This window comes from Haliotis rufescens, unplaced genomic scaffold (assembly GCF_023055435.1).
Source record: "Haliotis rufescens isolate VD_foot unplaced genomic scaffold, xgHalRufe1.0.p SCAF_15, whole genome shotgun sequence".
Taxonomy (NCBI): Eukaryota; Metazoa; Mollusca; class Gastropoda; order Lepetellida; family Haliotidae; genus Haliotis; species Haliotis rufescens.
In genome coordinates, this window is record NW_025963835.1 from 3,246,741 (window position 1) to 3,273,506 (window position 26,766).

Genomic DNA, 26,766 nt, shown 5'->3' on the forward strand with positions numbered 1-26,766 from the left:
AATCTCGTGATCATAGAATTCTTGAACTACGGGGCGCAACTCTGCACAACGGATTGAAGAGAAGAACGATGAGGAAAAGATGTTTTGTTTGTTTGTTTGTTGTTTAACGCCGCCAGCTATATGACGGCGGTCTGTAAAGTAATCGAGTCTGGGCCAGACAATCCAGTGATTGACATCATGAGCATCGATCCACGCAATTGCGATCGATGGCATGTATCAACCAAGTCAGCGAGCCTGACCAACCGATCCCGTTAGTCGCCTTTTACGACGAGCATAGTCGCCTTTTACAGCAAGTATGGGTTGCTGAAGACCTATTCTACCCCGGAATCTTCACGGGTCGATGAGGAAAAGAAAGAAGGGGAGGGAGAAACAAGAATAGAAGAAAAGTTACGAGAGATGTTAGTCTGAGGAAAGGGGAAATAAAATGCATGAAGACAAGACAATTTGAACGAGGCATGAGAAAGAACAAGCAAGACACGTGTGACAATGTGTGTCTCATGGGAAAGAAGTGACACGAAACGGGGTGGCAAGTTGTGTTTGTTTGTTGTTTCACGCCGCTCTCAGCAATATTCACGCTATATGACGGTGGTCTGTAAATAATCAAGTCGGGGTGACACAAAACGGGGCGACAAGTTGTGTGTGTCATGGGAAAGAAATGACACAAAACGGGGCGACAAGTTGTGTGTGTCATGGGAAAGACGTGACACAAAACGGGGTGACAAGTTGTGTGTGTCATGGGAAAGAAGTGACACAAAACGGGGTGACAAGTTGTGTGTGTCATGGCAAAGAAGTGACACAAAACGGGGTGAAAAGTTTTGTGTGTCATGGGAAAGAAGTGACACAAAACGGGGTGACAAGTTGTGTGTGTCATGGGAAAGAAGTGACACAAAACGGGGTGACAAGTTTTGTGTGTCATGGGAAAGACGTGACACAAAACGGGGTGACAAGTTGTGTATGTCATGGGAAAGAAGTGACACAAAACGGGGTGACAAGTTGTGTGTGTCATGGGAAAGAAGTGACACAAAACGGGGTGACAAGTTGTGTGTGTCATGGGAAAGAAGTGACACAAAACGGGGTGAAAAGTTGTGTGTGTCATGGGAAAGACGTGACACAAAACGGGGTGACAAGTTGTGTGTGTCATGGGAAAGACGTGACACAAAACGGGGTGACAAGTTTTGTGTGTCATGGGAAAGAAGTGACACAAAACGCGTGACGTGTGTTATGGGAAAGAAGAAAGGTGTAAGATCTGTGATTTATCATCAGGAGGAGAAAGAAAATTGGAAAGGGAGAGGCGGAAAAAACAATTAGAGAAAATGACAGAGAAAAATGTCATTCCATTATTTCTGCTCTTAACGGGTCGCCAATAGACCGAATAATAACATCAGCAACAATCTAATGCTACATTACAAAATATGTAAGTGGGCTAATGGATCTACAGTTCCAACGTTTCCATGGGAACCAAGACATTTCTATAATATTCCCGTTACTCGTCGCGAGGCATAATATCAAACACGACATTTGCTCTGTCGGAGCGCGCCCTCTCACAATAACCGGTGTATTAATCCCCGTGTTGTATTGTGGGATAGCTGCCGCAAACAGGTCTGTGCGGCGTCCTTAGAAACACAGGTGAGAGAGCGAGCCAGGTAGCAAAAGGTGACAGACTCTCAGGTGAAACACAGTCAGCTATGTGAGACTGTCGGACCTTATACCCAAACCGTCATCAATATTACAGGTAGGTTTAAAATATTTAATCGATCTCCAAGAAATATGCTTAGCTTTAGCAAGACATGTACATGCCATGCAGCGTTCTCTATGGGCTGTATATAACGGTACTATAAGCGTACACAGATGATTCGCACCGGTGAGTTTGAATAGAGCGATACTTGCTCAAATTATATACACCACACAAGAACGGGTCGGGTTTCAAAGCCCGAAAGCGGTTTAAAGTCTGGTACAATATTATACATGGAGGACAGGGTTAGATCTAAAACTGACATAGGTTGAGTATGTTCAATTAAATGTAGATTCGTGGAGTGAATTAATCTGAAATTACCTCTGTAGACATGCGTTGCATACAAAAGGCATGAGTGCTATGGGCATGTCGCCATAGAGGGGGAAGTAAAGGTTGGTTACAAAGGATGGTGACAAAACAAATATTAACTTGTGTATGACTGGAATTTGAAAGTGTTTTCTGTTGCCTTGCTAACCCCCGAGTCATAAGGTGAATGAGCGCAATTTTACGCCGCAATAGTCAGAATATCGACAACCTCTGGTACAACAGTTAACGATCCCTACTGGCTCGTCCCACATTGGAGTGAGAATGGTTTTACGCCGCTTTTAGCAATATCACGGTAGGGGACACCCTAAATAGCCTTTACTTATTGCACCCATGTAGGGAATCGAACCCGGCGAGCGAACGCCTTAACCACAAGGCTTCCCCATCGCCCCTGAGGTCATAGGGAACTACAATTATACACAACATAAGCTTAGGTCTTCTTATGTCTATATCTTATCCCATCAACAGTCACGTCCGTCGGTCCGTCCGTCCTTTCATCGACTGCATCTATGCTATTTGAGCATATGTCACTACCATGTGTATAATGGAATAATATATATAACCCTATTAAAGGTTGAGTAGTATGCATACACATACCCATAGCTAACCGTAACTGAACATATAATATATTGATAAATGAAAATCAATAAATGTGATATTGGCTATGTGGCTTTACATACTGATCGATCCAATATGTACACATGCAGAAACCACTTGCCATAAGGACCAGGGTAGCTTCTTGACGTTAAGGGGCGGTCGGGTATCCTAGTGGTTAAAGCGTTCGCTCGTCACCGCGATGACCCGGGTTCGATTCCCGACATGGGTACAATGTGTGAAGCCCATTTCAGGTGTCCCCCGCCGTGATATTGCTGGAATATTGTTAAAAGCGGCGCAAAACCATACTCACTCAATCTTGCCGTTAAATGCGTATTAGGGTCAAGAAGTCACAGCAAATTGGAAATGAAAGTAACTAGACACACAAATTGCTTATTTGTATTTGTTTAAATTTCATTTGCAAAAATGAAAAATCTTCAGAAAACATTTTGGTTCAACTGTCTTGAACTGTGACCCGAGCTGACATTTTCCATCACACAATAACAAATTATTATGTATACCGACAACCTCTATAAACCGGTATTTTCAAATGCGGTTCTGGGCACTGTTTGGTTTTTAATCTCAAGATTATACCTTTATTACACATTGGTAAAGGCATATCAGCTTGTGTTTTGGGAAATAACAGACTGACACAGACACACGGACCAATACCTGGGTGACAATAATTCGGTTATCACTCTGGACAATCTCACTGCGGAGGATACGTCCGTATTAACATGGTCTCACGTCCATACTACTCAAAAGAAGTTAAGGAACCCGGGATTGTCATGTCATGATAGATTATATAGATTACTATTGTAATATGAAAGGTTCGGATGTACTTTCAATTCTTTTGAGTAGTATACTAATAGCTCTTTCTGTCTCATAGTGTTGGTAAAAACAATCAATAACTGTAGTACCGCAGCACTAAACTTGCTAATGTTTTAATATGTTCCCTTATTTCCTGCCATCAGTATGTATGTAGTCTGTGTCTGTACAAGTCCCTGTAAATCACGGAACTTTCACTACATACACCCGACTCCGCGTTCCAGGGTTCTCGCCTGTATCCAGCTACATCTACCTGTCCAGGTATGCTCTATCCTAATTAGAACATTTCGTGATCGATTTTTCCCAAATCAGTTCTGGATAGGCTAACCTTTGCCTAACGACGGAAAGCTACAGTTGCACGTCTATTGATTGAGGTACTCTTCAACACTTATGGCCACGTTTTTATATTTGTTTAAAAAAATACGCCGCCTTTGATCTTCCCGACGTTATTCAATCTTTCCTGCAGACCTTAATACCAACATTCATTTGGTACTTTGTTTCAATGATATATACTACTCATAAGAAGTTAAAGAACATTTTAAGACAGATTAATCACAGTAATATGAAAGAATCGGGCGTTCTTTTAAGTAGTACATTATTGACAAATATATGGTTTGGTTTGGGTAAGAAACTGGTTGACACTTCGTGTAGGTTCCAGTTTCGTTTCACTAGGTTTCGGTAGCGTGAGTGAGTAAGTATGGTTTTACGCCGCTTTTAGCAATATTCCAGCAATATCACGACAGGGGACACCAGAAATGGGCTTCACACATTGTACCCATGTCGGGAATCGAACCCGGGTCTTCGGCGTGACGAGCGAACGCTTTAACCATTAGGCTACCCGACCGCCCCTCGGTAGCGTGAGATTCGTGTTTGTGGTTGTATACACCAGTCAGCAATATTACAGCGAGGGTATTCGTGGAGCCTGACTACCCCATCCAGTCTGGTAGATTCCTAGAGACCTACTGAGCCCGAGTCCCCTCAGGGACGTAGTGATTGAGACTGCTCCCAGATCCTAGAGAAAAAAATAAAAAGGTGTCCAACTCAAGTCTAGAAAGTTTGGCATGTCTAGATTGCCACTGCTCTTGGTAAGAATGTTTCTGGGCTCCATTTGGATTATTTTATTTTGTGGATATTTATTTTAAAATAAGAAAACTTTATTTCTGGGACTAAACGTCAGTCTATGGTTCGGTTAATGTTGCTTTGAACAGAATTTCAGAATTACGTATGCCACCACGCCATCAAGGAAGAAAGTTCGACATTATAAATGTCAGACGTTTACAACGTTGGCTAAACCAACGGGTATATTGAAGCACAATCATAAATATCGGTTGTATGTGGGATTCGAACTCACGACTAGAGTTAGGGAGTAGGGTTTTACGCAGCTTGTATCGAGCCAAATCACGTCGGGGACATCAGAAGTGTAAATCACACATTGTACGACCCGTGAAGATTCCGGGGTAGAATAGGTCTTCAGCAACCCATGCTTGCCGTAAAAGGGGACTATGCTTGTCGTAAAAGGCGACTAACGGGATCGGGTGGTCAGGCTCGCTGACTTGGTTGATGCATGTCATCGATCCCCATTGCGTGGATCGATGCTCATGATATTAATCACTGGATTGTGTGGTCCAGACTCGATTATTTACAGACCGCCGGAATATTGCTGAGTGCGGCGTTAAACAACAAACCAACCACACAGTGTAACATTGTGCGGAATCGAACCCCAGCCTCTATGTATGCCTAAAGGATGCTTTAACCACTCAGCATTGTGGCGATGTAGTTAGTTGATGTGCTCGATATCGAACACAAAATGTGACACAGTGGGCAACTATAATGTTACTCGTTTGCGACCCTCGTTATGGTTTGTTCCATTTCATACAGGATTTGTATCTCATTATTATACACTAGATCTGTTATAAGCGATCAAGGGGACCGGTAAAGTTGATCCAGGTCCGGCATTTCGTTTGCTACCGGCTCACACGACTCTTTATTAAAATGTCATACATTGGATGAACCTCTCCTGATCGTGTACCGTCTGGGCAATGTTCCAGCTATACACAACCGGGGGCACACCAAGAAAGGGTTCCACACCTTGTACCCCATATTGGGGAATTGACTGCGGTCTTAAACGAGACGAGCGAATGCTTTAACCGCAAGACAACCTAACCGTCCTCCCCTCCAGTCGAGATTGTTAAAGATGAGGTGAGGTGAAATGGGATTTGGCGTGCGTGCGTGAGGACTAATGCCGGTTTTATAGAGCTATCGCACTGAGATACCATGCCGTAGTTTAACATGAATACCCCACCAACAGTATATTGACCCTGAATCGTTCAGTCCTTGTTTTATCTCCTTAATGCCGAGCGCCAGGCAGGGTAACATCAAGTACCATCTATTAGCGTCTTTTGGTATAGAAGACGCGACCGGCCTTCGAATCCACGACCTTCCTCTGTACCGACAGATGCTCTTTCCACTAGACCACGGAGGCAGTCCAGATTGTTTCCATGTATTCGAGGGAAACACCACGTTAGGTCCAATTTAGCTGTTAACAGGGTGCACGGGTGGTCCAGTCGTCTAAGGCGCCGCGATTGGTTGTGCAGAGTTGCGTCCTTTGGGCACGCCAGAAACCTGATGGACATGTCTAGGCTATATATTATCAATCTGCTACAAACAATTACAGGGGCGGTCGGGTAGCCAAGATGTTAAAGCGTTCGATTGTCACGCCGAAGACCCGGGTTCGATTCCCGACATGGGTACAATGTGTGAAGCCCATTTCTAGTGTCCCCCCGCCGTGATATTGCTGGAATATTGCTAAAAGCGGCGTAAAACCATACTCACTCACTCACTACAAACAATTACAATGACATTCCAGAGATAGTGATAATAATAATATCCGGACTTTACAAAGCTTCCCCCTGCTTCACTGATTTGCTCTGTGTACACTGTGTATGTATACTGTCAATAAAATTCAGGAACAATCAGAGATTTAAAAGGATGAACCGTGCAGAATACAAGACCCGGCGACCCGCTACTAATTCAACGTTATTGCATGCCCTTCGTTCACGACTACCCCCAAGATCATATATGTCGATTCATTGACTCCACGCGGCAAAACAAACCCAATGTATGGTAATAGAGCCGCGGCCATGTCCCAACTCAATCAGGGCTTTCAATATCGTCTCGGTTCTGCCATGTTTGTCAGTAATAGGCGGGCAAACATACGCTCTCATATTCCCGGACGCGGTCAACCGGACACATTTTACCACAAAATGTGATATGCACGTCTTTTACGTATTAATGATAAATTAATCGCTTTCACGCGTAATTACAGTGATATCATTACTTTCCCGGCGTTCATTACAATGTTATTAGGTAACCATGGCAACGCCATTTAAACAACGCTATACCGGAAGTAAATGTGTGGTCTCAAGCGAGAGAGCGCTTTAATCGGTGCAGAGATCAATGGCAAGTGATTGATTTCTGTCGCATCTGATCTTTCCCTTCTATCGATCAACAGGCGTAAATCAAAGATCATCAAGCATCAACAGGTTGGTCAACTTGTTCAGTTTTGCGATTTGTTTTCTCATTTTTTTAAATATAAACTATCTGTATCAGTCAAATTACAATGAAACCTGGTTAATCCGGACCCCGTTAATCTGGAAACCTTAGTTTCCGGGCGATGACTGTTTTAAACGGGGCGGTCGGGTAGCCTAGTGGTTAAAGCGTTCGCTCGTCACGCCGAAGACCCGGGTTCGATTCCCGACATGAGTACAATGTGTGAAGCCCATTTCTGTTGTCCCCCGTCGTGATATTGCTGGAATATTGCTAAAAGCGGCGTTAAACCATACTTACTCACTTTAACCGTCTAGATAATAAAAACGGCATTACCCCTTACCCGTGATTCGTTAATCCAGACTTTTGTTATTTAGGGTTATTTCACTGGACGATAAAGTCTGGATAAACAGGTTTCACTGCAATTCCCAACGCGCAATTCACAGAATAAGTATTTTAAAAAATACAAACGAAAAAGAATTAACAATGTTTGTATATTTCATCACACTCTTGCTGGTCCGGGGCGATGGAGTGTAGCATTGTAGTAAAAGCTTTCGCAGGTCACACCAGGTTCGAGTCCCCTGAAGCCCATTTGTGCACCCGTTGCGATATTTCTAAAAGTGGCGTTAAGCCTTACTCACTCTCACCGTGTCCATATATTTAAACCTTCCCCAGGGATAAATCAATTATATGTGTCATTGTTTGCACAACAAATGTTTACATTACTTCTTGAACCTAAAGTGCATGTCTACCAGTGCTGTGATAAAAAGCCATAAGAGCGATTGCTTCGTTTATGTGTACTTATTTCCAGACGGCAGCGTTTCCATGTGAAAGTCAATATTATTTTCGGTAAACTGCGTTGACAGTCAACGGTATCACGTTTCCATTCGTGCTTACGGTATTGTTGTGTTTGGGAGATAGCGATCAGTGTTATGTCTTAGATGTCCCTCTGATAGTAATGGTTCCACTTTCCAAACAGTGAGAGTTAGCGTGATAACATATCTCTTCTGCTACACACGAACATACTACTAAATAACAATGACATCATGAGCATACGAGGCAAGTAGATAATATAGTGCCTTTATCTACTTTCCCCGTGTCAAATGGGATCCATCTAGACCGGGCGTTTTCCCCGGTCGTTATCACCAAAACGGAGCCGTAGTGAAAGTAACCCGGCGTTGTTATTGACTTGACAGATGACTTAATACAATCGTCAATAACACGGGGATTTGTTTATGTCCGCTTTGTGTTATGATGGCAACCAGAAACTGAGTTGTTTACAGGAGAAAGTGGGGAGTAGGAAGGGGTGGGGGAGTGATAGGAAGGGGTGGGGTGGTATGGAGATTGGAAGGGGCGGGGGGTTAGCGAGGGGAGGGGCGGGGGAGGGTAGGTCCTGAAGAGAATGTGAAAGGTGAGGTGAAATGGGCTTTAATTCGCGTCGCGTTCATGATTATTGCACATGTATAGCCACGTGCATGCACGTAAGCGCGTTAATTTAGATTCATAGGGAGGAAGCGCAACATTTTTCTATTACGTTGGGGTAAAATGCGGGTTAGGTCATCGTACTGCGACGCGTTTGAAGTGAGCTTCTACGCCGGTTAAAACTATCCCAGTCTACCACGGCAGTGTTTCCAAGAACTTGATTCCCAAGTTACACCCATGTGGGGTGCAGAGCCACACTTTTACCAAGCAACCTCGCCGTCCCTTTAATTGTTAATATTATGTTAATATACGTCTATATTTACCTCAATGTAATGAACCTTACTTGAAACCTTTAAATTGTCCATGTGTTTCAAACAGACACAGAACCTTATCATATACAACACTGAGAGAGTATGTATGGTTTTACGCTGCTTTTAACAATATTTCAGCAATATAACGGCAGTGGTCACCAGAAATGGGCTTCACACATTGTACCCATTAGGGGAATCGAACCCGGGTCTTAGGCGTGACGGGCGCGAACGCTTTAACCACTAGACCACCCCATCGCCTCCTAAATTTCAACTCCAGAATAAACAAATTTATTGCGTTTCTATTGAGCTTGTTATATTCAGTAGCGGGTCACAGAATTATACTACCGTTTCGAAATGTCATTTCTGATTTAATTTCATTAACTACAAAGAACGTATTCAGTCGGCACGCCAAGTCGTGGGTGTAAAGCCGATGGTTATTGCTTCTCACTTTTGTGTTTGTCACAGTCGATGTCCTTGTGGGAACTAATCTACACACTTTAGCAGAAGCTATTATTACCCGACCTTTACAGGCAAACAGCGTTTTTGTTTGTGTTTCCCCCACCATTTTCCTACAGCTACGATTCACGCTTCCATAACGGTCTATAAAGTCCCTATTTTAGACCGGCCTACACAAGCTGCGTCAGAATTCAAATTATAGAATATCATGGGAATTTGTTAGACCACCTTGTTCCCAAGCCATGATCGAAAAACAGAGCATGGCTTTGGGCCTTGTACAAATAGCAGTTGAGGTGAAATATAGTTTCACGTGGCGTTCAAGATTAACGAACTTGTATGACGATGACTGTACGCGTGCGTGTGAGGTTGCCTGTACTAGTCCGGAATAATGCCGGTTTTATACTACTAGCCTACTGAGATACCATGCCGCTGTTTAACATGGATACCCCTTACAATATTCTGCCATGTATGCCCTTAGTGCCGAGCGCCAGGCAGGGCAACAACAAGTACCATCTTTAAACGTCATTTGGCGTGTATACATGACGCGGTCGGGGATCGAATTCGAATCACCGACATTCCACTCTCCAGACAGACGCTCTATCCACTACACCACGTAGGAGGTCAGATCGATATACACTGTAGCGGGACTATAATGCTTAAACTGCCCTGTAGGGGCAATGGACAAATCAGTTCAAGTCACATTGAAACATATGATTCCATGTAATTGTAACTGCTTCACGTCGGATTAGTATTACCGTTAATAAGATAAGCATGGCGTTAATCCAGTAAGATAATACTGGTCCACATGTTGAATACTCGGATAAACAGACTCGGCTTAACCTAAGACGTTGCCATGACGCCCCTTTCCAGTGATCACGTGACCAAAAGCTCACGTAAAGAAAAGTTAACAGAACTTTTTTAATTACTTTAAAGAAAAAAGAACGGTTTAGGTAGGTCGAATTCTATTTTTTATTTCGATTTCCAAAGAACTCGAACTTAAAATCACGATTTTGCAAAATATAGAACAATGATATAGAGACGTAGAGCATGTTAATGTTTCCTTTATAAGGAAATACATCACGATTCGCTGGCACCGCTTTGAGCAATATTCCAGCAATATCACAGCGGGGGACACCAGAAAAAGGCTTCACACATTGTACCCATGTCGGGAATCGAACCCGGGTCTTCGGCGTGACGAGCGAACGCTTTAACAACTAGGCTACCCGACCGCCCCGAATTTAGCATGAACAAATATAGTAGCCAAAAGAAGTTAAAGAACACCTTATTATATATATTACTATGGATACTCTGTCATGGGGGTTGGTATTGCAACACACACCCTTTCAGTTGTGGTTGTTCTTACCTTAACTTGATTTGAATGGTATATTCACAAAATGCTTGAAACTCGCGTCGAGTTTTAAAGTCGATTGCTGAAAGGGAATGAAATATCATCTGGCCCAACTGGCACGGTTATCAATTAACAGTTATTATCAGTAGGACTCACACTCACTCTTTCACTCTCTCGTGTTAAACCCCCTTGGGTCCCGGGGTGTGTTCGCTCAGTGAAAGAAACTGACGAAGGGAAGTATAAATATTGATATACGTAATGTTTGTACGACCTAAATTTGGATTAGAGTAGCCTAGTGTTTAAAGCGTTCGCTCGCCAGCAAGAGCCCCTCGTTCATCTCGCATAAATAGGGAGCAGGGTTCGGGCACTGCTCGATTATTTACAGACCGCCGTCATATAGCTGAGTGCGGGGTTAAACAACAAACAAATAAACATGTTATTACGTTAATTCATAGTAACATGACCCTTTTAAGTACAACATATCAGAACGTATATTGAGATATGAACCAACAATACCGCAAATCTCCAATCTTAAACTGTTTGTTCTCAATGTTATCCGCCTCTGTTGAATGTAGAGATAATATGAATTACAGTCGCCTAAATAAAAGTTAATCCGAGCTGGTGTGTATATAGGGTAGTGTCCATGTAGGCAGCTCTTGTCCTCGTTCTGCTACTATACTGCGGGACGTTATCGGCGATATGGCTGTGTAAATCACCGCCTTTCATACAACCAGCTGAATATTGCTTATCATAGCGCGGACGAGGACCCTTTTCTGTGCATTGTAGTATTGGAGATTAGATAGCTCACTCGGACATGTCCGTGACCATTCGGGACCAACCGTGAACGTTCGGGACATTTCCTATTCAAAACGGTCCAAGTCGAAATATACAACACAAAAGAAGTTAAAGAACATCCGATTTTTTTCACGTGACTATATAGTTAATCTGTCGTGTCATGGCACATTAACTATAGTATAACTATATATAAAAAATTCGGGTGTTCTTTAACTTCTTTTGAGTAGTGTTAACTTCGAGATAATGGGAGATTAGATTCCGGCTTGCCATTGTTGGGAATTGACGGAAAAATAGGAACAACTATTGAACTATTCTAATCTTAAAAGTTTCTTGGATGACAATGTTGAAATGGGCTCCACGAAATCGAAATTGTCATTTTCAACGTTCTTTCAGATGATATTAAATTCATTAAAAAATAACTCATTTTCATTACAACCGCCATCGTATATTAAACGTTTCAAGGAGAATTTTATTATGATTATCTCACCGGCACTCAACGGGTACCCGGTAGAGATCTTTTGTTGCTGGCTTTCTCTTCTGTGATCGTGTGGGAAAGCCGGAGAAGACGCCCCCATGCTTGTAATGAGAGTGAGTGTGTGATTGATTAAGTGAGTAATTATTGCTTGTAATGAGTGAGTGAGTTGGGTTTAACGCCGCTTTTAACAGTATTCCAGTTATATCACGGCGTGTCAGCTTAATGTGGCAGGAAAGCCCGAAGTGATGCAGGTCTCAGACGTTTACCACTTCGGTGAACCCCACGAGCACGGGTATGGTGCTGACAAACCTAGAAACATAATCGGGGTGAACCGGGATTCGAACCCACAATCATAGGTTTCTGGCGTTCCCAAGGGAAGCAACTCTGCACAGCGAATCGCGGCGCCTTAGACGACTAGGCCACCCGTGCCCCCCTGGTTCGTTCTAAGCTGAAAGATGGAGGGGTGTTTTTCTTGTTTAAGGTGTTTTTGCTACGTTTATAAATCGCTTTTATTTGACATTTTATTTGGGATTTTTTTACGCTCCTGGGGATTGTTGTTTTATGTCTCTTCGCTTTTTGTTATTTATTTTCATATATTATTTCTTTGACACAAAACATCGTAAATTCTAAGTGTCTCATTACATCCCCGCCTACTAATGCATAGATGCAGTGTCTCCCCGGAGAGCGGAAGGTCGGGGGTTCGATTCCCTGTCGCGTCATACCAAGAGACGTTAAATTAATAAATGGTACTTGTTACCCCGCTCGGCATTAGACTGGTCGGTTCGGAGTCAGTATATTGTGTATGATTGGGGTATCCATGTTAAATTGTCGCATGGTTTTCCAGTGGGGTAGCACTATAAAACCTGTATCAGTCCGAATTAGTGCAAGCATAAACGCACGCACCCACGTTCGCACGCATGCACGTTTGTTTCCTTTGTCTGTTTGTTTGTCGCTTAACCCCGCACTGCGCTATATTCCAGCAATATGACGGTGGTCTGTAAATAACTGGGCCTGGACCAGACAGTCCAGTGATTGATATCATGAGCATCGATCCACGCAAATGGGATCGATGACATGCATCAACCAAGTCAGCGAGCCTGACCACCCGATCCCGTTAGTCGTCTCTTACTACTAGCCAAGTCACCTCTTACGGCAAACATGGGTTGCTGAGGACCTATTCTACCCGGATCTTCACGGGTATGCTGTACAAGTGCAATAATCTTGAACGCGACATTAAACCCCATTTCTTCTAACCACACTCCCGACGCCTCACGTTGATACAAAAAAGGATTCGATGTATATCGATTACGAAAACTGCCTCCACTCGCATAATCATAGCTATGATCCTTGTGCTACTATAACATAAATACCCCTAATAAATCAATTCCCAATCGCTTGATCGATACAGATTTCACGCAGTTGAAGCCATCAAGAGAAATTTAAACTAAACATTGGCGTAAAGGGAACAATTAAATGATTTATTTAAATTCCCGGTATGATGAAATATGGATTTCAAGCTAGGAATATAGTCAGGCTATCTATCAAAGCTGTCAAACCAGTCTGTACTCAAGTGTAAGGAAGTCCTCGCTCAAATCTACATGTTATTTGTCAGTTGCCAGTGTTCGGTATTGCTATGTGTACATGACAATAACGGCAAGGAATTGTCAATAGATCTGCATAATGTGAGTGTAGTTGATAGATTGACCATAACAGTAGGGGGCTTTGGATCATTTACGAGTCTTGCTTGACTCGGCTGAGCTGAGACGAAAACAAATATCGTAACGGGTTTCCTGGGTTTGAAGGGATGACATTACGACCATCAATCATTAATGTTATGAGTTTGGTTTAAAACTGCTTTGAACAGCGTTGTCGATATATTAGTCGTCGAATGCGCCGCCTTTCGATGTGCAAAGGCGTGCCAGAAAACTTATTGTAGGTTGGAATCACAGATTCGCCATCTTGGCTCTTCATCGCCAACACGTGCTCGTGGATTTCAACAAATGATTCACGCCTACGGTCTGTCCAACCTCTTCATCCAACATATAGCTGACACGCCCCGATTATGTTTCTAGGTTTGTCAGCACCATACCCGTGCTCGTGGGTTTCACCGAAGTGGTAAACGTCTGAGACCTGCATCACTTGGGTCTTTCCTCCCACGCCGCGATATAACTGGAATACTGTTAAAAGCGGCGTTAAACCCAACTCACTCACTCACTCACTCACTAGAACGAACCACGGGGGGTAGAGTGAGAATGATGTCAGACACACAACCTTGTAGGTTTATGAGATTTCAAACAAGGAAGGCTTCACAAGACACAACGGGGTACACGGCTTTCCCACTATCCACTATTAGTTCCACAATGGCAAGGAGAGTTTAATGTGTTATGGGGTCTGATCCTCACACAGTTCTCTGGGGAAAGGTATAATGCATGTAGTCTTGTACACACAACGTATATCATGTTATGTGCAAGTAGAACAACTCAACTGTATCGTAGAGAGGGCGTCGCAGGCCAAATGAGATCGAAATGAATGACGTTCCTGTATTGTCGGTTTGGTGCCGTGGCACGGTGGAGACCTTAGGGGTCACGTGTTGCCATGGAGACAGGAAAATAGTTGTATTGTTTAGAATGAAGTAGTTTAGATATATGTTATATACAACTCAAAAGATTTTAAGGAACATCCGATTCTTTCATAGGGCTATAGTTAATCATGGCATGACAGACCTTTTAAGATTACATGTATATAAATATCTTCTTGTTTTCGCCCTAAAGTCGGTTTCAATCCAGAATGTCTTGTCAAATTGAACTTTTTTATGTTACCTATCTTGATGACCAGCAATAGAAAAGCCATATAACCTACTTTCTTGTTTGTATAATTAATTGTAATTAATATAAGAATGAAGTTAGGCTGAAAACGTGGGAAAATATAACAAAATACAAATTCTTTCAACCTATCCAGTCCTTTTAAAAAGTGAGGAGGAACAAGCTTTTTCATTGTCCTAATGTTGAAAGGGACCCTAAACAATAATGTTAGTCGCACCTTGACTGGGGATGAGGTTGTCAAAATACTACTCAAAAGATGTTATACAGCATCCGATTCTTTCAAATTACTATTGTAAATCTGTCACTTTTTTTTAGATCAACCCATGCTTGCCTTAAAAGGCAACTATGCTTGTCGTAAGAGGGGATCGGGTGGTCAGGCTCGCTAACTTGGTTGATAAATCTTACCGTATCCCAATTGAGTAGAGCAATGCTCATAATGTCAATCACTGGATTGTCTGGCCCAGCCTCGATTATTTAAAGACCATCGTCATGTAGTTTGAATATTGCTGAGTGCGGCGTTTAACAACAAACAAACGAAAACTTCTTTTGGGTATTATATAATGACCTGTAGGCCTTAAATACTAAGATAAGAGGTTAAACACTTCACCCAATGTCATTGGTGGTCCATACAAGGTGACAGGAAATGTTCCTCACAGCATTCAGGGATTCCAATATACTCGATTGTTTCATCTGCTGTTGCTGAGCGTTCAAATACCCTTCAACAAACTTTACGTCATGTTTCCAACTATTCTGAAGAGGTTATTTTAACAAAGGCGGTGTTGTTTTGCTCGAATCTCAAGTGTAGAGAATACACGGAGGGCTTGGCACTGTGAGATCCTATGTTGCTATGAAAAATACAAGTAGTCAATCTGAAAGATGGAATAGCTTTAAGCCACTGGACCCATTAACGCTCTAAATTAGCATTTAGTGAGTTTTCAGAGGCAATGTATTGACATCTGCTCTTGTATCAGATTAAAAAATCGGAGAAGCAATTACATGTCTCCATCAATATTATAAAGTTAAAAGACGAGCACGAGAGAAGAAAATCCGATTGCGCGGACCTCGTAGAAAACGATCAGCCACACGATCTTTTCTCTTTGATTGGCTTTCTCAGTTAAGTTAGCCCTAAAAACGAGGTTGACGTGCGCGGACCTCACAGAAGACATCTAGTCATGTGATCGTTTTTAAAGCACCGATTGCCTTCTTCTTCAGGTCAGTCTGACAAACGCACTCTTCAGGAACTGAGCAACTAGCGATTTGTTTACACAAGACACAACACGGGAGAAGGAGCGTAAATATCAGCGTTGTAAAGATAATCTAACGATTTAAGAGGTCCACAAATATTGCTTTGCGAGTCGAACATATACCATACCGGTTTTAGCTCCGGTTAATACAACCCAGGCATGCGTATGGTGTCACGGATATCTGGCGGACGTGAGCTCACAAGGAAGTACTCTGATTAGTAATGACGTTATAACGGGGTATTATTGGTGGAACAGTGGTTCTCAGGCGTTCCTGCTGGATGACAGTATGAATTACTTGAATCTTCATTTTAGTGACACACACACTAGGCTTAGTTTTGGTACGAAGCTAGTGCTGATGTTAATCCCCATATTTTATTACACTCTTCCCACCTTGCCAACGATCGTAAAATCCAACCCACCCATCCCGCCCCAATACAAAAAAAGAAAAAGAAAAGAAAAAGAAAGATAACAAAATTTAAAAAAAATGTAAAACATATAAAAATTATTCTTTGGTGTGCAATATTCAACACATACAGGAACAGTAAGTATGATTGCAAACAACAATTACTTCGTTTTTAAACATGTCATTTAAATTAAAATGATAAACTTGGCAAGTTTATACCAAATATGAATATTTTACAAAATGACGGTTCGGTTCACGATAGGAATATTCGTATTATTAAATCATTCCCCAATATTAATTTATCACAATTTAGATGTTGCTGGACCCGACAAGCATCAATATCCCAGTACCCCTAACACAAGTTGAGTAGTATATTATTTCTCCTAACGGCCTCCCAGCTGTCGTCCAGGCTCTCAAGTGACCGCTCATTGAGCCCTTCCTGTTCATCAGGCCGCCGTTAACGTCATATACAAGCAATCCCACTCTCCATAAACGCCGCAATGTATCCTCATAAATCATACAATACTTTGTGCGTAATTTATGAGGTTGAGTATATCCCGACATCGCGCTGTGCAATCAAATATTATTACCATATCGCCGTGATGTGTTTATTTTGAATAATGCAGTACTTCAATCTAAGCCCATGCAGACATGTCTCATAATTTTGAAATTTATGTTCGCTTTGAAATCGAATGGTATAAAATTGTATAGGACCCGGTGTCTAAACAGTAGGTCAGGTCCCTGTGATAGGTTTATGTTGAATTTACGGTTCTACAACTTAAAGGTCTGAATCAAATACAGTGCAGTGTTCGAATACTCACCAGTTTACTGCTCGTGTTATCACAAGGGTAAGAGGTTTCAAACAAATACATTGAGCACGGTTATCGAAGACGCTGCGACACCCTATGTAGAGTTATGTCCTCTTGGCATGATCGTTGTGGGTTCAAATCCTATCTTCGCCCCTGTAAGGATTCTTAATTTGTCAGCAGCATCCCCCCGAGATAACGCTATAAGTTTATTTGTTTCTCCTCAAACGCCATACTCAGCAATATTCCAGCTACTCTGGTTATTCAGGGAGCCATTTTGGAGAGAGCGAGTGAGTGAGATTGAGTGAGTGAGAACGTAGGACTTTGATTGGCGTAACGAACCGACGCTTTGAACCACTGGTTGGTTGGTTGGTTGGTTTGTTGTTTAACGCCGCACTCAGCAATATTCCAGCTACATGACGGCTGTCTGTCAATAGTCGAGTCTGGACCAGACAATCCAGTGATTGATATCATGAGCATCGAGCATACGGTAACATGCATCAACCATGTCAGCGAGACTCAAAACCTGATCCCGTTAGTCGCCTTTTGCCACAAGCATAGGTTTTCTGTTTTTCCCAACGAACAAACAACTGGGCACACACTGAACTTGGCTGTTTAATAGAATGTCAGTTGTCAAGCACATGATTGTATTGATTAAAGATACTTCAAATGATGTGGGAAATGTATATTGTTTTTTGTTTTTTTTTTGGGGGGGGGGGGGGGGGGGGGGGGGGGCAATAAAAAATGATTTTAAGCGACGCGCCGATGCCAGAGAAACTTTTTTAAGCCAGATTTTGATAGATCAAAATATTCCAATAATTTGTAAATTGGCAAAAAGTGCCAGGCGTAAATTGTTTTCAACGTATACTACTCAAAATAAGTGAAAGAACACACACAGTTGGAAGCCTGTGTTTCACTGCCCATCAGCCGTGAGTGAGTGAGTGAGTATGGTTTAACGCCGCCTTTAGCGATATTCCAGCAATATCACGGCAGGGGACACCAGAAATGGGCTTCACACATTGTACCCATGTCCGTGACGAGCGAACGCTTTAACCACTAGGCTACCCCACGGCCCCCCATCAGCCATGACAGATGAACAGTCACATGAACAAAATCGGGTGTTCTTTAACTCCCCTTGAGAAGTATGTTTTTCGCAAGTGTGTCAATAAAAGACTCCTTGATTTTTTTATCTCCATCGCAGTAAATTATGTCAACATTCAAGTAGTCTCGGAGCAGACACCCGACGACAATAAAGTGGAATAAAGATGGTAAACAGCTGTATGTACGCGACGTTGAATAAGTCAGGTGTAAAACGGAACCAATGTCATGCATAGGAACTCACAGCTGTACATGGCATATCCGTGCTCCTAACTCATGTACACAGACAGGCCAACTACATTTACCGTATTCGACGTAATAAGCGCTCCGCTCTAATAAGCGCCCACGGCAATATTTGCTAATATATTGGCTAGTGAACATTCCCAATAAGCACCTCTTCCGATTGTTCAATGTAAGCAAGACTAATTTATTCGCGTATGATACGTACTCGTGTGTTATATGCACCCTTAGTTATGGGCAATTTAATTCTGGAAAAATATATCCGTCGTACATTTCAGGCTGTCAGCATAAACCACAAAATTTATGTTTCAACTCTGATCCAAAATGATGTTCTAATAAGAGCCCCCTATTTCTAATTTTGAGAGCGCCCTGGGCGCTTATTACGTCGAATACGGTATGCAAAGTTAAGGACCACGGCATGACATGACAATTTAAGCATAGTGGCATGAAAGAATCGGGGGGGTCCTTAACTTCTTTTGAGCAGTATTTGTACGTCTACTGATTCCTGTCATGATTTAAAAAATCTTCAAATCTGTGGATAAAAATGATGTTGATGAGTTCTGAAAGTTGAAAGTGTGATTGGACTCGAAAACAGAAAGCTAACACGATACTGCGGATTTATGCACTCGTCTCACCGATACTGCGTGGGCCATTAAATGGTTTTACGTTCTTGGGAGAACCCGACCTGCGGCGGCACCATTAATAGGCTTCATCGTGTGAAAGCGTTCCGGAGAGAGGCATCGATCTTTACAGCTATATAGCCAACACACTGACCGCACTATCACTCTGCAAAGACTCGCCAGACACGAAATTGCACTCTAGACAAAATTAACTCCCTGTTTACGTCTATTTTAAGGTCACACTAGCACAATAGTGCCGTACCCCATATTGTAAATTAGATAAAATATATCCCTATATGCATTCTTATACGCTCCCTTTGTTTCCAGCATTGGCCGCCAGGATGAAGGAGAGGGTGTATGGTTGGTACCCGTCCGCCAATGACGTCTATGCAAGGGGACCGTATAACAAGTACCGTACGTAACGAACACTTTATTTCCTTTGAAGGGAAATTAAGAAGATTTTACAGCTTCCTATATGTTTAGTGAAGTAGAAAATTTCAAGCAGGACCATTGCCCAAAAGTGAATTGCGCCGTGACGTTGAACTAGAACGACAATTCAAATAACTTGTTTATTGATAAGTGGGCGAGTATTGTCTTACGCCGCTTTCAGCAATATTCCATCAGTATCCAGCTTTACAAATTGTATCCATGTTAGGAATCGAACATTCGAATCGAATCGAGTCAAGCGTTTAAATACCTTTCATAGCAGATCTAGCAAACGTTTGAGGATCCATCTAAGATTTGTTGGTATTACTATTAATAGTTATACTAGTAAAATAAAGTTAAAGACCACCTGATTTGTACATATTACAATAGTTAATCTGTCATGACATGACGCATTGACTACAGTAATGAAAGAATCGGGTTGTCCTTAACGTGTTTTAAGTAGAATACACAAGTGTCTTGTGTTCCATTCCCATCAGCTGTCAGTGCCCCTGTGATGTGCATTGGTTACAAATGTTCCAGAGCAAGAATGTCTGTACAAGTTCCGAGACACAATGTACGAGAGCAAGCCACTGGTTCCACCATCCCCGACCCTCATGGTCAGAGGGTATTCCCCAGCGCCACCTTCCGGAATGAGGCCCGCATCAACATCACAGTCACAAGCAAATAAATCGACCGCGGGACCAAGAGCTAAAAGCGCTCCAATTCCGAAATTCAAATTAATACCGCGATTACATATACCCACTCCCAGCCAATGCTGGTCCACAAACCTGCCGGAAACGGATTACACGGTGGCGCCACCTACCCAGAATCCCTTGGAAGGAAGTCGCCCTTCCACAGCCTCTACTCAAGTATCCTGGCCCGTGCCCAAGACCACGAAACCGGAAGTACACCACACCACCAACGTTCCAGTTGACCACAGTGACCGTTCTCAGATCAGCTGGCCGCGCCCAAAATCCAACCCTGAACCAGCGGAAACTCCAGACATGATGATGAAAAGAACAAGGATCAAGAGTGCGTCATTGCACAGGGAGAAGACCCCAATCCCAACCCGACCGGTCAAGTCAGCTGGACCGGTTAGATCACCCATGCCCCCCAAGAGCACTACCCCTGCCCCAGAGACCCGACTCACATCCCCACCCAAACCCAAGACCCCCGTGCTTCGCCCCAAAACCCCTGCACAGGACCCCGACTCGGCGGATGAGGGCGTGGAGGCGGAAGAGTGGGAGGTGGCGAGGGAGAAGTACGGCTGGATGGCTGAAGTTCATGGCAACCCGTATGGATATAAGTGAGTAATGTTTCTATTTCTCTTGTCAATTTGCCCAGTGGATAAAGCATCGGCTCGACGCGACATAAAAACGGGTTCAACCCCAAAAATTGGTACAGTGCGAGAAGAAACTCAGTGAAGAGTTGCGTCCCTTACCTGAACACCAGGATTGTGATTGTGTGTCAGTACCATGACCGTGTTCGTGTGCTTCACACAAATGTTAAACGATTATGCATTTTAACAACTGACGCAATTATAGATCATAATGCAAAATTATAGAGAAATTATAAAGTAGTCATAAAATAGTTTAGTTAGGGAAATCTCTCGAATCTGCTGATTCTACTTCCGGATCCAGTAGATCGATGCTCATGATATCAATCACAGGATTGTCTAATCCAAACTCGATTACTTATACACCGCCACGATATAGCAGGAATCTTATTGAGTGCAGCATTAAACAACAAACAAGTAAACAAACACTAGATTCTTATGATTTCTAAATTATGTGAAGATATTCGACCCACGTCGTTTCGCGAATACGTGCTTTCCTCAAACATCACGACGTGTAATTAGTGAAATACTGTCCAAAAGTGGCGATCACTCACTTACTCTTAACCGTCTCGCCTGTGTGAAGGCGATAAGTACAGGATGATTACGTCTTTGTAGGTGAAAGCACACAAATGAAAATGACGTTAATGATGCATGTATTACTATGATGTGGGTGGGTGAGTTGGGTTTAACGCCGCTTTTAACAGTATTCCAGTAATATCACGGCGTGTCAGCTTATGTGGGAGGAAAGCCCGAAGTGATGCAGGTCTCAGCGGTTTACCACTTCGGTGAAACCCACGAGCACGGGTATGGTGCTGAAAAACCTAGAAACATCGGGGCGAACTGGGATTCGAACCCACAATCATAGGTTTCTGGCGTGCGCAAAGGACGCAACTCTGCACAGCGAATCGCGGCGCCTCAGATATCTGGGCCAGCCGTGCCCCCAGTATTACTATGATGTCAACAGGAATATAAATACGTATTGAGATGATATACTCGCGAAAGTCAAAGGATATGTTTGAGAACGACTATCGGTTCCGGAAGGAAACACAGGCAGTCCTAAATCTAATGATTCAAACAGCGAGTTTGTGCGTTTGCTTAAATGACCCTAAATAATATTGAGTTAATTACTATATATAACCCTGTACATGATATCAGCATCCGACATCTCAGCACCAAGCACGTCTTGAACGATTTCAGGTTAATAATTAATTTCTATCAAGCCTCACCAATGGGGATTCCGAGTCCGAAAATTGGAATTTAAATGTGCCAACAAGACTAGTTTTGCACCATCTATGAACTCTGATATTTATTTCACTATGAGCTAGATAATAAGCAGTAACACGTTGCCCCTTATTATTGACTGTTGATAAATCAGTTGCTAAATGCCCAGGTATATTTTTATGAATAATGTTAATTAGCCTTGTTCATGTGTTTATCATCAGCCTTGTGTTTGTCCAGTTTACCTGTGATAAGAAAGTGCATTTATAACAGGTTTCATATGATAAACGTCGTTTTTACTACAAAAGGATGTCCACGTGAGCATTTCGGGCTCCGGGAACATGTAACCTTGTCATTTCGACTTTAACTGTGTCACTGGCCTCTAGTACAAGGAATTTCGACCCCTGGACAAACATATCTGATGAACACATACTGAACACATATCAACCACACCATTCTCCCTTCAGGAAAATTGCCAAGCGGCTGCCCTACACCGTGAAGTGTGTGGAGCCGGAACTAGCGCCAGAGCCTCCCGTCACCTACATGGAGAACATGGAGACGTTCTTCTTCAACACCATCCCGCGACGACCCATGACCTTCGCAGTCCACAAAGAGTGGATCTCCGAGGTCCTTCACGCCAAGAGGCTGGAACTCCAGAAGCGCGAGGGCGTCAAGTACCGATGGAAGAACTTCGGATTCGTGTATTAAGAAGTTTCCTGGCATCAAATACCGTCCTTTTTACATCATATTTCGTCAACTGAACAGGTATCTCGGTTTGATTGATGCGTAGGCACGCCTCCTCTTTGAGAATTAGGAGGTTTGGCAACAACTGATGTTAGTTTTTAAATTATATATCAAAGGTTGAGCCGGGAGTGGACTTCAAACACATTGATTTGAGAGATGGGAGGGCAAATCTCCTGGGAAATTTACTAGGAACTTATGCATTGGATGAAGCTCCATCTACCTTGAATCCCCTAGGAGCACTCGACCTTTCCACACCACACAGACTTGCGTAGTTTGGGGCGTTATAAAGAACTCAAATATCTTTGATATCTCAGAAGGTTATTTTCAAAATGACCAGGTTAACAGACGTTCACCGTATTTTGTCTGTAGGCTGAAAACGGGTCAGCAACCACAGTAGGACAAGGGACAATATCGGCATTCATAGACAAAACAGTCAAACCGGATATTTTATCGGAAAGAACCAAACATTGCTGACCGCCCTTAACAACAAATATTCAAAACTGTAAACTATGTTTTAGTTGACGCGTACGATGAATTTTTTATACACATTACATAACATTAGTCTCTGTTCCTGAAGATGAAATGGTGTCTAGGATACACATCGGTCAAGATTCTTGGTGTTTCCGTTTGATATTACTGATATTAACATTTCACAGAGCAACCCACAACCTACATATTAGGTGATATAATAAGTCAAAGGGCTGGAATATGTCAGTATTTATAAACTAACCACAGACACTGAAGACATCTAGTGCTAACTCGGGTTAAAGTTTAGAAAAATATATAATGGTACCGCTTTGGCCTGGCATAATATAGGTCACAGGTCACACCATTATTTGATATCTACCCTTTTCGCGACACCCGGTGTCATCGCTGATTTTCAGTGATCCATTCATAAAATTTTCACCTCTATTTTGCCTTTTACTCCCAATTGAATCTGGTTTGCAGATAATTGAGACTGATATATATTTACATGTTACACGTGAACCCTCTGACGTGCTCTGTGCCTCTTTAACTCCAAAACACATGCATAAGTACCTTCTCGAGAAGTCACTTCGACTTCATAAAATTTCTTCAGAAAACGTTTTTTCCTTGAATCCGAATCAATGCACGGGCGTTGTGAGAAATCCTGCTTAGCTTCGATTCCAAATCCCCATCGTCAACTACACATCTGTAAACGACCACAAGGTCATCCAAGCAAGATAAATCTGTATCTTTGACTGCTGAATCACGTGTCTCCACCAATAAATAGCCAGATGTTGGTGAAAAAGGGATAGGATAATATACGCTATTGTCAAATAGATAAACATCTGACGTCTTCATTTCAGCCGCGTTTTTTGGTCAGTATTCCACCAACATCGATAGTTTATTTTGGACTTTCTAGCCAAGGTACAACAGGGTCTCCAAGTTACAACCGATCCACAAAGTATGTTGTGCGTCACGAATTTCTGCTCTTCCTTTCGTAATATCAAGAGCAGTTTCTGTATTCGGACGCGTCTGTTTCAAGGTAGGCTTACAGTCAACTGATATTACCTAATGCTAGATAATAATCAAGGTTATACAAATAACTGAAATATTACATATTAATTGCTCTGAGCTTCAGAATCCCATTTCGCGCCGATTGTTTAAATTTTGGGGTGTATCGAAAAAATAGTTAGAAAAAATGAAATTCTCTGCCACGAAAATGACATTGTTGCAACGTGTTTTTAGAAAATGTATTTTGGCTCATAGTTATGATTAAAAAATATGTGGTATTGCAGCCAAAAATATATTGTATTTGTTCAGAGACAATCGTAACACTTGGCTTCAGGACAGGGTCAGCGTGTCCATTGCGCACCAAACCAATGTCAGCACTTCCGGTGTGGTAGCTGAACAAGGAACACGTGCAAGGTGCGACACCGTCAATTGAGACCATGAGGGCCAATAAGTAACAACAATCGTATAAATATTGAATTTAAGTATATATATATCTTCTTAACCAGCAATTACCGAGTTGGGAGGAACAACCTATTGGACTCTCAGTCAATGGACTATGAATAATACATACCGGCAGATTAAACTGTAGCGTGACCAGTTTTCGTGTGACGGAATGTGGAAAATTGCAATCAGAGATTCTAAGCATGCATAAGTTTTTTTCTTCTTCTCTTTACCAACCGTTTCTTCTTAGGCCTAACGTTCAGGCCTCCCAAAATACATGTCGCACAAATTATGCTTCAATAATAAAGCATACAGACTGGTCTTACGTTACATGGCACTATTGTAAATCTCAAACTAACAAGTGCTCTTTTCCCGCTAATTAAATTATTAATGATTGTCACAAAGCGTTCCTCCTTTTAGTCCCTGCAGCAATGGGTCATCGATGTAACCGTACCACTGCGCGCTATATACCTTATAGCCTTCCTTTTTAACCCGAGTTTTCAGGTCTCTTCAGACGGTTGCAATGTAGCTAAATACCGTAAATCCTTCAATACGAGAAAGGGGTTAATCTTATTTTCAGATTATTTCAAATAACTCTTCTCGGTGTTTAAAAATATCGGTTTCATCTAACGCTGGGCCATTGTATTTATAGCAGGCGTTTTTTTCTTTGTTTCGATTGACCCGGAGTTATTTTTAATGCGGGTATTTATTAAAGGATTTACGGTATCATGTTAAACCCAACTCGCTTATCCCTCCTCTGGACCAGGAGGCGCGGAGGTTTGGTCGTCATAAGATTAACATACAACACATATTGTTGATTTATTTACACATGTTAAAGTTATTATACAGGGCAGTATGTTAAGCAACAACTTTTCACTCATCTATATGGCTGTGATGTATATAACGAAGCAATGTTGTTTTTTTTGTATTGTATTGTTATGAACAATGTTGACTTTCTCATATTAGTATATATTGATCCCATATTTGCACTCCATAATCTATACTCAAAAACCCAAATATTTGTCATAGTATTGAAAATTATATTGTGATTCTTTCGCACATTACTTAAAACTCCTCTATGATCCTTAAAGACGTTAATCTGGAAATGTAATGCGATAAAGTTGATAACATGGGTGTTCTTAATAAATTTAAAATTTCCGATTTAAAATGGAATTATAGTGTTTTTTTAACACAGGTCATAGTATCTTTTTATTTTCATTTTCCATTAGATATGAACAACGGTCTGAAAAAGACAGGTATTTTGCGATTTGACCCGATTTGATTGGCATCCAAATACCCAGATCAGTCCTGACAAGTGATTTGCTGTGTACATAGAAGACTCAGTTTGTCAGTCACCTTTTACTTTTGTTTAAGAAAATCCGCGACTGCATGTCAGGAAGTCATTATCAACTTTGCCGATTAGGCCAGAAAGAGTTATCGCCCTTAAGCACAACCTGAAAAGCCTCGTATTTCCGCCGTGTTGTTTGTTGAATAGTAATTATGTCTTCTATTAGTAACTTTAAAGGCCATGCGAATATCTCGATTCCTACCGACCCGCCTTCATGTAACAAATGAAAGTTATACGTTGTATTAATTTTTATGAAACCCGCATGTCAGCTGTTTATTGTGGTAATGCAGAAAGTATAATAGGCTTACATGTAGAATCTGAAAGGAAACATAATAAACCAAACTATCACTTCTTCGTTAACATATAGAAATCTAGAGGAAAAATATGGAAAAATCGTCCTACATAACCCAGTATTTTAAAAACGGTGATGAACAAATTAAGACTTTGAAAATGTACTGGACCGTAAGTGAAAAAACAAACTAGATAGTTGTTGAAACAGTTCATCTTACAGGATATATATAACCAGTCACCTTTCGTCATAGCTTTGGGAGAACATATCTGGAACATTGCCGAAACTTCATGTTATTTATCTGTGATAATGTTAGTTTGTATAGTGTTGTCTGTGGTGATTATGTCAACACTAACATAACAACAATATGTGTATGTGTACATTTATGTCAGACAATAAATGCTTTTACACTTAATTAGTTTAT

At 41.9% G+C, this 26,766-nt stretch overlaps 1 protein-coding gene across 1 annotated transcript; it reads left to right on the forward strand.

The window, feature by feature from the left end:
• The first annotated feature begins 1,221 nt into the window (after nucleotides 1-1,221).
• LOC124135011 (pollen-specific leucine-rich repeat extensin-like protein 1) lies at nucleotides 1,222-26,757 on the forward strand. Its single transcript, XM_046500165.2, has 5 exons — nucleotides 1,222-1,239; nucleotides 1,648-1,732; nucleotides 19,392-19,478; nucleotides 20,031-20,796; nucleotides 22,512-26,757. The coding sequence occupies exons 1-5, from the start codon at nucleotides 1,222-1,224 to the stop codon at nucleotides 22,750-22,752; spliced, it is 1,197 nt and encodes a 398-aa protein (XP_046356121.2). The 3' UTR covers nucleotides 22,753-26,757.
• Nucleotides 26,758-26,766: the final 9 nt, after the last annotated feature.

Coding starts and splice junctions, on each gene's coding strand:
- LOC124135011 (XM_046500165.2), top strand. Junction 19,479..20,030: donor GGGACCGTATAACAAGTACC/GTACGTAACGAA, acceptor CAAATGTTCCAG/AGCAAGAATGTCTGTACAAG. Junction 20,797..22,511: donor GGCAACCCGTATGGATATAA/GTGAGTAATGTT, acceptor TTCTCCCTTCAG/GAAAATTGCCAAGCGGCTGC.